Source organism: Lissotriton vulgaris, chromosome 2_1, assembly GCF_964263255.1.
Source record: "Lissotriton vulgaris chromosome 2_1, aLisVul1.2, whole genome shotgun sequence".
Taxonomy (NCBI): Eukaryota; Metazoa; Chordata; class Amphibia; order Caudata; family Salamandridae; genus Lissotriton; species Lissotriton vulgaris.
In genome coordinates this window covers 1,954,102,191-1,954,115,349 of record NC_141687.1, presented here as the reverse complement: position 1 = coordinate 1,954,115,349, position 13,159 = coordinate 1,954,102,191, and the positions used below count along the sequence as shown (strand labels likewise).

Here is a 13,159-nt window from a genome sequence, read left to right as displayed (position 1 = left end):
GCAGGGTCCTCCGGGAGAAAGAGTGACAGATATCACAGGAGTCAGGGACATGGGTAGAAGGGAGACAGAGTATGCACACTCTGAGGGGGTCAGATTTTGCCTTCTTTCTACCACACTCAGGGCACTTGTCGAATAAAGCTGGCATTTCGACAAAATAGAGGTGGGAAAACTGGTCAAAAAAGACAGCAACTGGAAGAGGAAGATCCCAGACGTCGAGTGAAACACTCAAAACACTGGAAAAGATCCAAAAATTGAGGATATAACCAAAAAGGTAGAGCTCAATGCTCCAGGGTCCTGCTAGCAGGAGCCGGAAAAAAGAACTGAAAGTAAAAGGCCTTTAGCTGTGCATCCTGGGATACCGAGGGTCTCTGGAGAGTTCCTTAAAGGCACGGTATCCCTTTTCCAGACACATAATGGAAGCCTGTGGGGCTTTTCTGTCCAACCCTTCCTCTCTATCATGACAAAGGATTTTTGTGAAGGGGAGTTTCTCTAGGTGTGAAACTTTACAAAGTGTGTAAAATGTAATATTATTTGGCTATCTTTTTCACTTCGAGATGTAGCCAATGTAGCCTTGTAGTTTTAGGCTGCATTATTTGTCTTTGATTTTCTCTTTAATGTCTATGCAGGATTGCAGAAGAAGACAACTTAAGAGACTATTTCGATTGCTCCGGGGTCCACGCACATGGGCGGGACTATTCACAAGATTATGACTATACACAGAGATCCCCTATTACAGAACCTAGCTTTATGGTGGCCCCCTCCTGAAACAGTGTGATCACTGACTTTAGCACCCACACCTGTGACTGCACTAGTTTCACTGGTGGCACCTGTCACACACGGGTTTCCTATCTCAGGTTGACAGCCCTATCTTCCGCAAGAGTGGGAGGACAGCCCGTAATTTTGAATGGTCCCAACTGGACCAGGGGCCTCACACTTCTTGATCCATTCAGCAGGACCCCAGCCTGGCCTTGCTCTCTTCAGATGCTCTGCTCCTCCTCAAAGGATTTGTTGCTCTTGGTAGGCAAACAGAACACTGGTGCTCCAGGCTCAGGTCAAGCAGTCTTGACTTCCTGGGTGATAGCCCCTTACCCAGCAGGGAGACCAGCACACCTTGGCTACAGTCCTGGTTCCAGCAATTAGAAGCCTTGGTGATCTTATCTCCAGCTGAGCACGGCTACAGAACAGTGCTGTTGGACTACTTGTGGGACTCATTCTCCCACCTTTATAGTCCAAATCCAGATACAGATGTGATTTAGTGTCTGGTACTTTGATATTCCTGTTGTGGGTATCGACACTGAAGGGCCCTCTTCTCTGCCCTGTCCTACATCAAAGGCACAGTCTGTTGGAGCTCTCCCCTACTTCATGATTCCTTGGTCCTGAGGTGCCAACTTTATCAGACCCACCATCTCCCTGACAATAAGCCCAGTCCCTACTGATCAGTAAAACTTCCTTCAATCAAAGAAATCTTTGATGCGCACATAAGATGGTCTGCTCCACTTCTCCAGTTTGAGTGTTCCATGCACAGCCCCAAGGAATGTCTGCAATTCAGATCTCCTGTCTTGGGGTTGCAGTCCTCACCTCCACTAGCCTTTCCATACCATGGCTTTCAAACATGGAACCCACAAGCCTCAATGTTATGTACTAGGCACATGCACACATACATCCCAGCAGGCACATGCAAGTATCACACACAGTCAGGAGGTACACACTCACCATGTAGGCAAATGGCGAGTCAAGTACACAACAGCGGACCTGTATAGGAGTGGGCCTGTAGGCATCACTCTGTGACAAATAAGGTAAAAAGGTCTGATCACTAACAAACACTTGACGTGTATGCTACTACCACCACGCTTGTGTTACTTAACTTCTGGTAAGGGCAAGACGTCTCCTTACGAGGGTAGTGCTTGGTTCACCCCTCCCAGTCTAACAACAGTGCATTACCATGCGACAGGCCTAGGTCATGTCGCTTATGCATGATCCGTGTTCATCCATGACCAAAAATCAATACCAGGGATACAGACATTATTGCAGCCGGATTATACAAAAGGTGAAGAATCTGCAGCTATATAGAGTATCCACCAAGAAGATCGTTACCGAAGAGGAGAGGATGTGGCCTAACGGCTAGGAGGGTCAATTGGAAAACTGGGGAACCAGGTTTGAGTCTCAGCAGTGACGCTCAACATCCTCTGATTCTAGGCAAATCACTTAATCGCCCCATGCCTAACAAAAATAAATGTATCCTTGTGAAACACAACTGGTGCTCATGTAAAGCACTCCGATACCTGATGCCTTTGGGTCAAGTTCGCGCTATATAATACTATGGAAAAAAAAGTTACTTTTCCTTTTCTGGTAGAAAGACCAAATTATGTCCTGAAAGTCACTCAATAGAAAATGAGTTCAGAACTGTTGCCAGCCAAGTATGGTAGAATAAGTCTGTGAACTCTATAAACACCAGTGGTTCCTTAACTTTTTCGATCCGCGGCCACCTTTTACCTATTACCCGTTGGCCGTGGCTCCCCACTATGTTATTTTTTTATGTCGGGGGGGGGGGGAGGAAGGGGGTTGTAAGCCCGGCCTCGGGAGTACTTCTATTTTTCTCACTGAAAATAATTGGGAAGAAGCGAATGAAGGTATTCTAATCATATTAGCTGGGTGTTTCGTATTTCTAAGGCGGCGCCTCTAATGAAATATTCCTAGTTACACTTCTTTGCCAATAACGTGTTTCTGCGCTTGAAGAATATTTCCATGTGCTTCCATTTCTAACCATGCCATACGTTCCAAAACACCCTTCTCAGCAGGGTGACTCATGATTTTTTAAACAAAATACCTCTTCCTGTTAGCGGTCTCTTCCCTAAAATTGCCTCTAATTGAATGCAAGCCAAACAAATTGCTCTGAGTACATTTTTTTAAACGTCCCTCTTTCTTGCTTCCAAATGTTGGCATTATGCTGTACATGGTGTTTTAATTCACTGTGCTCATGGAGATAGCAGGCCAGTCTAGAACTGTGTGTGTACTGGAAGAAATGTGTACTGGCAGTACCGATGGTTCAAGTACATATGTCAATACCTAATAACACATAGTGCATTTGAGAGACAGGACAACTTTACTTTCCTGATAACTTGCAATGGTTTATAATGCATTTGGAAAAAAACTAAACTATCCACAAGTCTAGCAAAATAAATAAGGCGTCTTCCGCTTACTCTAGGAGTGTTGGAACGTGGGGATCCAGTGAAATATGGAGGTCATCTCCCATGACATGCCATCAATTAAGCACTACGTTTCCAACTTTAGTCATGTCACTAACAAATCATTAACATCACACATTCAAGTGTAATTAGTTTAACTGAAGCCAACAAACCCTTTAACATTAAATGCATTAAAGTGCTTGGTGCGCGGATCTCCTGGATAGTTTTGATAGCACACCAGGCGGCCACGGCGTACAGATTGGGAACCACTGCTATAAACATTTCATCAAAATGTACGCCCCCGCCTTTAAAGAGTGTTCACGATACTATACCCTTCAATGTTGTCCGGGAGAATTTTTTTTAAGTGCCCCCACACCTGGAGCTAACATTGTGTGATTTGTACTGCTTTTCAAAATAGCTGAGTGTTCTCTGTCACATGCTATCATTTGTGTATAACTTATATTGTTTCACTCTTAAATGTTTTGTTTAAGGCGGAGGGAATGGATATGACCCTTCACAAACACAGACCAGGGAGGTCAACTGGGGGATTGCTGTGTGCAGCAGCCCGAGCGCTGCTTTCTTCCTGCCACCGGACATTGAAGCCTGCCTGTATCCCGATCACCGCGGCGAGCCGGTAGATCGGGAACTACAATTCCCTGCACCCCCTGCGCCCAGGAAGGCGCGCATCCTGGTTACAGACCCGCCCCCGGAGGTGCGCTTAAGGCCAGCGCGAGCCCCGGGGGAGCGGGGGACCCTTCACAAACACAGACCAGGGAGGTCAACTGGGGGATTGCTGTGTGCAGCAGCCCGAGCGCTGCTTTCTTCCTGCCACCGGACATTGAAGCCTGCCTGTATCCCGATCACCGCGGCGAGCCGGTAGATCGGGAACTACAATTCCCTGCACCCCCTGCGCCCAGGAAGGCGCGCATCCTGGTTACAGACCCGCCCCCGGAGGTGCGCTTAAGGCCAGCGCGAGCCCCCGCGTCGCGGGACCGCGCGCGGGCTAAGCCCTCAGAGGACCTGAGGAGGACGGGATGGGCCACCCCACTTGGCCCTATCAAAAGGACGAGGTATAGAGACATTCTACTCTTTTGTTTTTCTTTTGCGTTGTGATTTGCCTATTGACGCCTGGGACCCCCTTTTGTAAATCAACCACCATGTCTGTCTGGGACGAACTTAATGCCCTGTGTGGCACAAACTATGTCCCCGATATTCTTACTTCCCCTACAATGGACAGAGATATGCTTCTCACAAACTGCACCCCACAGACCCTTGAAATATTCCCGCCTCAATCTGATACACTGTTTCAGAAACCAATCAGCAAAAGGAAAAACGAGGGTACTCCACCAAATGCCACCCGTATGTGCTGTAGCCCCTCTTATTCCCTCGTCAACCCAAGCGTATTAACGCCATCCAAAGCGGGGACCACCTCAAATGACTCTGTTTCCCCCCTCCATTCGACCCTATTGGCCCATATTGAGCGACTGTTGAATGTGGCCTTAACACCCCTGCTCTCAAAAATTACAGATCTGGGAAACAGGTTGTCTGATGTCGAAAAAATAGTACAAAGGATTGCACCTTTACCTGTAAATACTGTTACTCTCTCTCGCCCTACGTTCTCTCCTAATCTTGTAAACCCCGTGTCCATCGAACTCAGGAAAGATCCCTCTCTTAGCACATCCATTCAAAGCGGCAGGAAAGTTACTCCTAAGCCCACCCGCCTCCCACGCAAAGCCTCGAGGCCCCCTCAAGAAAGAAGACACCAAATGAACTTACCCCCTGAAGCCGCCCCCTACGTGACTGTTCTCTCCGGGGTCCCCGAACTTAGTCAGGATAAACGTGAAACAAGCCAGGACCTGCTGAATAAAGCCATCTTTTGGCTCAAGAACAATAGACCGCTACCACCCGAACTAGATGGCGGAATCCTGAGCGTCAGGAGGGTGAGATGGCTAGGGATGCCCAAAGACATTCCGGGAGACCTGATACTAATTAAATTCAAACATAGGAACATTGTCCCATTTTTAAGATTTTCCCAGCCCAAAATTGGAGATGGCCCTATTTCTATCTGGGACTTGTTTGATTTTTACCCTGGCCCAAGGGTATCGAACTATAACACCTGGTGAAAGGGGTTTCTGCTTACCATGCGTTCTTAATTTGCACTTGATTGGTTTTACTTTTGTTTTTAATATCCGGTCTTTTCTCAATATTGCAATGAACTGTTGATTTTTATATACATGTATGTATTTCTTTTTGCTGCTTTTATGGTTTTAAACTCAAAAACCGAAATAAAGCTTATTTGAAAGAAAGATGAAAGACTGATTGAACCATTGAGAAGCTGAACTTTGTATGAGGAAAATAAGCAATCTCTGCTAGGTTTCATTGTAGCTTTGATGTATAGCTGATTTCCTCTTACCGTTTGGCAGCCTCTCTCTGGATCTTCCTAACATCCTGCAACGAAACCGAGTCATCTTCTGCCTTCTCCAAAGGTATCCCCATTTCCTCTGCAAGCCACTCACCTTCGTTCGACAGAATGTATCTAAGCATTGCAAGATATGTAAAATAAACAGAAAAACATTGCATATCAAATATTGTCATCAGACTTGGTGTGATCTAAAGTTTACCTGCACTGTAAACTTGCATTTCTAACAAAAGTTTTTTGATGGCACGCACATACTGCAGCATAGGACATAGTATGAGACTGAGATCATGTTATCTGATAAAGACTTCAGCTGCAGATTCCTTACCTTAGAATTATCCCTAGGTGTCAGACTAAATCCAAAGACAGTCTTGGGGAGCAGAGCCCCTGCGCCATGATAGGTGGCTTTGTTTGGCTCTGCGTGGCATTGTCCGTGCCGGAGGTGATGTGTGTGGTGCCTTTATAGGCATCGCACCAGTGAGCTTATATCCGTTATTTCCTTTCTGCCCCAGTCAGCACAGATTCAGAGAGAGGTACCCCGAATCATTTTACCTGACCTTTTCTTACTTTTTGTCTGTGTTTTAAAGATCTTTCTCCTGGTGTTGCAGGGATGTCCACTAGGAAAGCTGGCTTCAAGCAGCAACAGATGTCGGAGATAGATCCGAATCTTCTTTGCTTCTGGTGTCTTGACCATGACCATGATGGGAAGACCTGTGCCGACTGGTGTTTTATGCACCCCAAAGCCTTGAGGGAGCGGTCCCTCAAGCTCCTTGTCACTTTAGGTGCAAGCCCTATTCCTACAGGCTAGGACCTGGGGAAGATTGGGAGGGAAGGGGTCACTGGACCCTGAAGAATACCAGCTCCTAGGGCCCAACATAGACAGGTGTGAGGAATTGGCGGACACCAGAGGACAAGTCACTTTCCCAGATACTGGCATGATCTCTCCTCTTACCGTGGCTATAGAGGAGGGAGCCTCTTTCGCCTTGGTGGTGAGAAGGGTGGGCAAAGTCCTGAACCTCAGCCTGCCTTCAGTAGTAGTCAAGACTAATGTCTTGACAGAGGTGATCAGCCGGGAGGTACCCCCTCAGATCTGCTTCTTCCATTTAATGAAGACCTTACAGACATTCTGCTTGGGACCTGGTCCAAGCCCGGCGCAGGGGCTCCCATGCCAATTGCCTGATGCCATCACCCTACCCCCAGGGGACCCCAATTTCCTCACACAACACCCTACCCAGGAGAGCTTGTTGGTCCAAGCATCCACATTCTGTGTAAATCCTGGCACATTCCCTTGCACACCACTGGATAGGCAATCCAAGAGGCTGGACACCTTAGGAAAAAAAATGTTTTCTTACACCAGCATGGCACTGCGGTCTGTGAACACTGCATGGCTTTTGGGCTATTACTCCCATACACTGTTGGATTCGGTTGCACAGGTGCTGCCCAGTGTCCAGGAGGAAGCCCAGGCCATACTCTCCCACGCTATGGCAGATGGAAGAGATGCAGCCTAGTTCACAATCAGATGTGGGCTGGACACAACCAACTTGCTAAGCAGATCAGTTTCTTCATTGGTGGCCTTATGGCGCCATGCCTGACTGAGGACGACTTACTTTTCAGGGGCTATTGAAGCTTCGCTTATGGACATGCACTTTGAAGGCTCCTGTCTCTTCGTAGACAAGGCGGACTCATCGCTGGAACGCTTCAAGGATAGCATAGCTACAGCCAGGTGCTTGGCACCTCTGCCAACACAAGTCCTCCTTTCACTCATATCATGGCTACGGAAGGGACTTCCAGCCACGTCTATACCAGCTTAGAGGCCATGGCATGCAAGCTCCTCAGCATCTGCGTGGACATATTAACACCAGACCTTGTGGGTCAGGCAGCCAGAGGTCCGGACAGTCCATCAGCCCCTCAGCAGCCGCACACTTCTATAGGTTGCCCTCCAACCATCATGGGCAACCAGTTGCAGGCAGGAAACACCATCACCTGTACCACTGGAGGTTAACAACATCAGACTGCTGGGTTCTCCATATTGTCCGAAGGGGCTACGCCCTCCCCTTTGTGACTATCTCTCCACCCATCCCACCTACTTGTGACACGCTGACGGAGGACCATCTATCCTTACTCAGCAGGCAGTGGCGACTCTCTTGGCCAACGGAGCCATAGAGAGGGTACAGATGCCAGAAGTAGATCGTGGTTGTTATTCTTACTATTTTACAGTGCCCAAAAAGGACGGCAGCCTTCGTCCTATCCTAGACCTGCATCCTTTAAATTTCTTCCTAATAATGGAGAAATTCAAAATGCTCATGTTAGCTCAAGTTCTGCTGCCCTTGCCTCGGGAGGGAGACTGGTTGGTAGCGTGGACTTGCAGGACGCATATTTCGTATTTATTAATTTATATAGACAAGATCCCGAAGGATATCAGAGCGCTTTACAAAGAATGGAAGGAAGGACATAAATCCAATATTGAGCATCAAGTAAGAATACAAAGCAGGAATAATCGCATAATTCCTAGACAAATGAATCAGGGAGAGTGTTGCTAAAGACAGCTATATAGTAAGCTCCAAAGGGGCAAACCATGCGGAAAAGAAGAGCATAGATCCAATATCGACAACAAGTAGGAATACAACATGAATAATCGCATGATTCCCAGACAAATGAATGAACGAGAGAGATTCAATAAGCAGGAAAATAGCAGGCTACAAGGGGGGTGGGGTGGGGGCACACAATGCAGTACAGAAGAGCAGCATCTCATGAAGGTACAATGGATGTAGGATAAATGATTTTGAGCAGTTGATCCTCGGCCAAATTAACGTAAATATTTCTTCATTAGGAATCTTTTGGCTTCCAGTTTGAAAGGAGTCGTTGAAGAGATTCTGCGTACTTCTGGTGGGAGAGAGTTCCATATCCTTGGGGCAGCACCAGAGAAGGCTCGGAGACAGGTTTTCTTTTTTCTAAGGATGGGTGGTTTCAAGAGGAGAGTGATGGCGCTTCTTGAGGCTCCCCCCCCCCCGACAGGACAGTTCAATATTTTGCGCTAAGTACCTAGGAGTTTAGAAATGTAGGGCTTTGTGCGTCAGAACAGCAATCTTTAGCTGAATTCAAGCTTTGTATGGCAACCATTAAAGAGATTTAAGGATTGGGGATATTTGCTCATTTTGTTTGGTACCTGTGACCAGTCTAGCTGCATCGTTCAGTGATGCCCTTAATGAGCCAGAGTGTATTTGGGAAGGCCAAAGAGCGTAGCGCTGCCGTAGTCTAGCCTCAGCAGGACCAGTGCTTATACCACCTGCTTGAAGTCCTTTTGTGGAAGGAATGGCTTGATATTTCTAAGTGTCCTCATCAAGTGGTTAGCTCCCTTACACACATAGCTGATATGATTTTTCATATTCAGGTGCTTGTCCAGGGTGATTCCAGGAGATTTGGCTGAGTCTATGATGAGAGGGGTCCAGATGAAGGCAGTGAGGTGATTCAGCCAAAGGTATAGCTTGGGGATGTGGTTCGGAGGAGATGAAAAGGAATTCCGTTTTAGAGGTGTTGAGCAGTAGAAGGTTCTCCGTTAACCAATTTTGCGTAGCATTTAGGGTACTGTTGAGTGAGATGTTGTCCAGTGAGGAGATTTTCAAATACAGTTGTGTGTTGTCCGCGTACATATGGAAGAGAATGGTCGTGGAATTAAGAGAGTTTGCTAGTGGTTCCAAGAAAAGGTTGAAGAGGATAAGAGACAGGGCAGGCCCTTGTGGGACACCCATGAGTAATGTAGAGGGCTGGGAGAGGAAGTGGTTTGCCTTTATTCTTTGTGATCTGTGGTGAAGAAAGGACGAGAACCATTGTAGCACCCGACCCGAGAAACCCATTCTGTTCTTCAAAATGGATAGGAGATCGTCGTGATTCACCGTGTCGAATGCGGTTGAAAGGTCAAGGAGGATTAGGAGGCAGGAATCATTTTGGTCCAGCATTTTTAAGATGTCATCCATAACGTGCGTGAGAGCAGATTCAGTAATGTGCCCCTTCTGAAAACCAGCTTGATGTTGGTCTAGGAGTTGGAACTTCTCTATGTGAGCACAGAGTTGGGATTGTACACAATTTTCAAGTAGTTTGGCTAGAGTGGTGATGTTGGAGATGGGGTGAAAATTGTTGAGGTCAGATTTATCGGTGTTAGTTTTTTTTAGTATAGGTGACACTTGAGCTGCTTTTAGGCACTCCGGGATCGTGCCTTGTGATAGAGAAGCATTTACGATCCTTGTTCAGGTGGGGATGAGTACATTCTTGATTTCTTTGAAGATGGCCGGTGGCAGTGGGTCACTGAAGTGGTTAGATGGATTGATGTCCTGAAGAATCTTGTTGATGTTTTTTTCACTGAATGGGGTAAGGGTGCCCCATGACGCATTGTTCTTAGTGTTCAGTCTGATAGGTTTGCACTTTTCTGAAAGGTCAAGGAGTGGTGCGGACCCGAGGGATGGCAGTAGAGCCTTCTTAGAGGCGAGTTCAATGGTGATGAGTCTTGATTTCTCAGTGAAGAAAGCAGCAAGATCATCACAGGAAAGGGGGCTGCCTCAGGAGTCAGAGTGGTTTGGGCCTACCACAGAATGCTGTTTGACCAACTCAAAAAGTTTCTTGGGGCGGTTTGCAGGTTGATCAAGATGGGGTCAAATAGTCTGCCTTAGCGCTCTTGATTTGTTTGCTGTAGCAGCTTCTAACATCTCTAAGGAGTTTTATCTGTACCAAGGAGGGTCTGGCTCTCCAGGAATGTTCAACTGCCCTAAGGTTGCAGCGCTCCGTGTTTAAGTTGACGTTGTATCATGGTTTGGATATTTTTATTGAAGCATTTTTTTTTTGGAGAGGTGCGATGTTGTCCATGATGTTGGAGATGGTCGATTTGTGGGAGTCAGTGAGTAACTGAACCTCAGTCAAGTTAGCTTGGGAGAGGAGAGGGCAGATTTACAGTGGGCTGCTAGTTCAACTGCGTTTATTGATCTGAGGTCCCTTTTCCAGATCTTTGATTTCATTGGTTGAGCCTTCCTAACCAAAACTGCTAATCCTGTTAATGTAAAAGAAGATGCAGTGGTGGTCGGACCAATCGCAAGGGGTATTGGTATCCAATGTGATGGACTGCCCTTTCGAGATTATGAGGTCTAGAGTTTCTCCTTTAATGTGAGTGGGTTGGTCACAGTGCTGAATCAGCTCATGCTCATTCAGAAATGCTTTATGGCAAGTTACTGCATGGTCATTAGGGTCAGACCAGTGAAGGTTGAAGTCACTAAGGAAGATTTGGGACACGGCGGAGTCGACTGTGCCAGAGATGACTTCCATTAGGTGCTCGATGAAGGGGAGTTTTTCTCCCGGGGGGTGATAGAAAGTGTGAAGTTTGCAGACCCCTAGGTTATTACTTGAGATGCTGAGACAAAGGTATTCACAGGCGGAGGGCGAAGAGAACTCCAAGTGAAAAATCAAGAGTGTGTTCCAATGAATACATGCTAAGCCACCCCCCAACTTCCGAGCTCTGTCTAGCCTAATTATGTTGTGAGTAGGAGGTACTAGTAGGTCTAGGATAGGAGTGGAGTCAGGATTTAGCCAGGTTTCAGTGAGGATGATAATGTCTAGATCATTGTGTTGGATGAGGTCGAAGATGTCGGAGGCGTGGTTACTGGCTGACCTACAATTGAGTAGTACACATTCAAGTCGTGGTGGAGTAGTGTGGGAAGGAGACTGGATGACGTTCACTTTCTTGAGGTTGTCTTTATTGATGACTCGAAGATTGTGTGGAGGTTCTCTGTATGGGTTAGCATGGATGGTTTGTATTTGGCTCGGCGGGATCATGTTGGAATTGGACCTAGTGGAGTAAGAGTTGTGAAGGTCAATGAGATCATTGGGTGCCAGGTAGGTCTCACATCTTCTGGGGCGGGAGGGCCTGTTGCCAAAGGGAATGGTTTGCGAGACGGGGGCTAAAAACTGGTCCATGTGTTCACTCACACTAGGGGAGGCTCTGGGCAGGTTTGCTGAGGTGAGGAAGGAGCTGATCGCAGGGAGAAGATCCTTTCAGAGGGCTTTCAGGTCATGTAGTTCAGTAGTGAGGAGGTGCAGCTGGAGAGATATCTCCTCGATGGCATGTAACCAAGTCTGAATGGTGTAAAGGGTGTGCTGGGAAAGCTCACAGAGAAAGGGGGCCTTGCTGTAAGCCCTTAGGGTCCAAGGTGATAAAGAGTGTTTCCTGGGGAAGGAGTTGATCAATTGGGACTAGTGGTGTTCCTTGATCTCTGGATAACAAGGTTGGAGCATTAGCACGGGTGAAATGACCATTGAGCTGAGGGTCAGATACATTCCGGACAGGAAAGAGTGGATTTGACAGATCAAGATCGGTGGAGGGCAATTGCCAATTCACAAACAAAGTTGGAGTCGTGGGGAAAGGGTGGCGGGAAGAATACATGTATTGCATGCCCAGAGGCGTTACCTGCGGTTCATAGACAAAAGTATTTTCAATTCTCCATGCTCCCTTTTGGCCTTACCATCGCCCCTCGGGTGTTCACCAAGGGGAAGGCGGTGGTTGTAGCTCATCTATGGAGATCAGGGGTAGCAGTGTTCCCTTAGCTAGATGACTGGCTGTTAAAGGCGGGCTTGCCCTGGGCAGTTGTCTCCCACCTCCAGACTATGGCAGACCTCCTGCAATCACTGGCGTTCACTGTCAACATGCCAAAATCACATGCAACTCCCCCTCAAAAGCTTCCTTTCATCTGAGCTGTTCTGGACACAGTGCAGTTCTGGGCTTATCCTCCCGAACGCCGAGCCTGTCATGTGCTTATCTAGGTTCCTGATCGATACTGTGACCTTATGCCCCTATTCGGCTATAAAGCCCCTTCTTCCCTATATTGGCATAACCGTTCAAGTACGATTTTCTGTAAAGTCATCTCTGGCCTCACACGAGCAGAGCCACAGAGCCACATTCCAGCATGACTCTCTGCTACTTCCTTTGCGACCAATTAGTGCAATGACAGAGCAGTAGTCACTATCTGATATTCCTAGATAACACTCCGAGTTCTTCAACAAGATAAAAACTTAGCAAACCTGGAAATCCCCGCTTGCTATGTTTTGATTAGTAATGGAACTCTAATGAGCAACTGATAACTATCACTTCCTAGTGACATCTTTAATTGACGTCTTATGTCCAGCAAACTTGCGTCAAACCCGGCACCTGTCAGGTATAAATATTACCAACGTTGCCTTAAGCAATGAGCGAACATGTTGCTGATGCCAGCTGCCTGCATGACCCCGTGTTGGTAAAAACTAGCACTCTGTCGCTGCAGCCTGCTATCCTGTGGTGGTGAAGCTACTGATTACCATTATCGCCGCTACAGCGCGACCTATGGTGCAGTACGCTTGAGGAGCCGTGCAGCCGTCCTCTGCGAAGACATCCAGCCCAGCTGCCCGCGGACGCTGTCACCCCTCCTTCCTCGACGCGCTGAGAGAAGCCGCTGCCTTTCTCGTGCAGAGAAATCCAGTCCCGGCGCTTCCAGTTTACCCTCGCAGGTGACTGGGATATCGAGAGAGACCCCTGAAGGAGATA

General features: G+C 47.4%; 1 protein-coding gene across 3 annotated transcripts in view; it reads right to left on the bottom strand.

Moving 5' to 3' along the window:
- The window catches only part of POLG (DNA polymerase gamma, catalytic subunit), a 796,646-nt gene that overhangs the window by 198,787 nt on the left and 584,700 nt on the right, over positions 1 to 13,159 (bottom strand). For all 3 annotated transcript variants that reach the window (XM_086958137.1, XM_086958139.1, XM_086958138.1), the window contains exon 19: positions 5,599 to 5,721. In XM_086958137.1, coding sequence (XP_086814263.1) covers positions 5,599 to 5,721 — 123 coding nt within the window. The remainder of the gene's footprint in view (positions 1 to 5,598; positions 5,722 to 13,159) is intronic.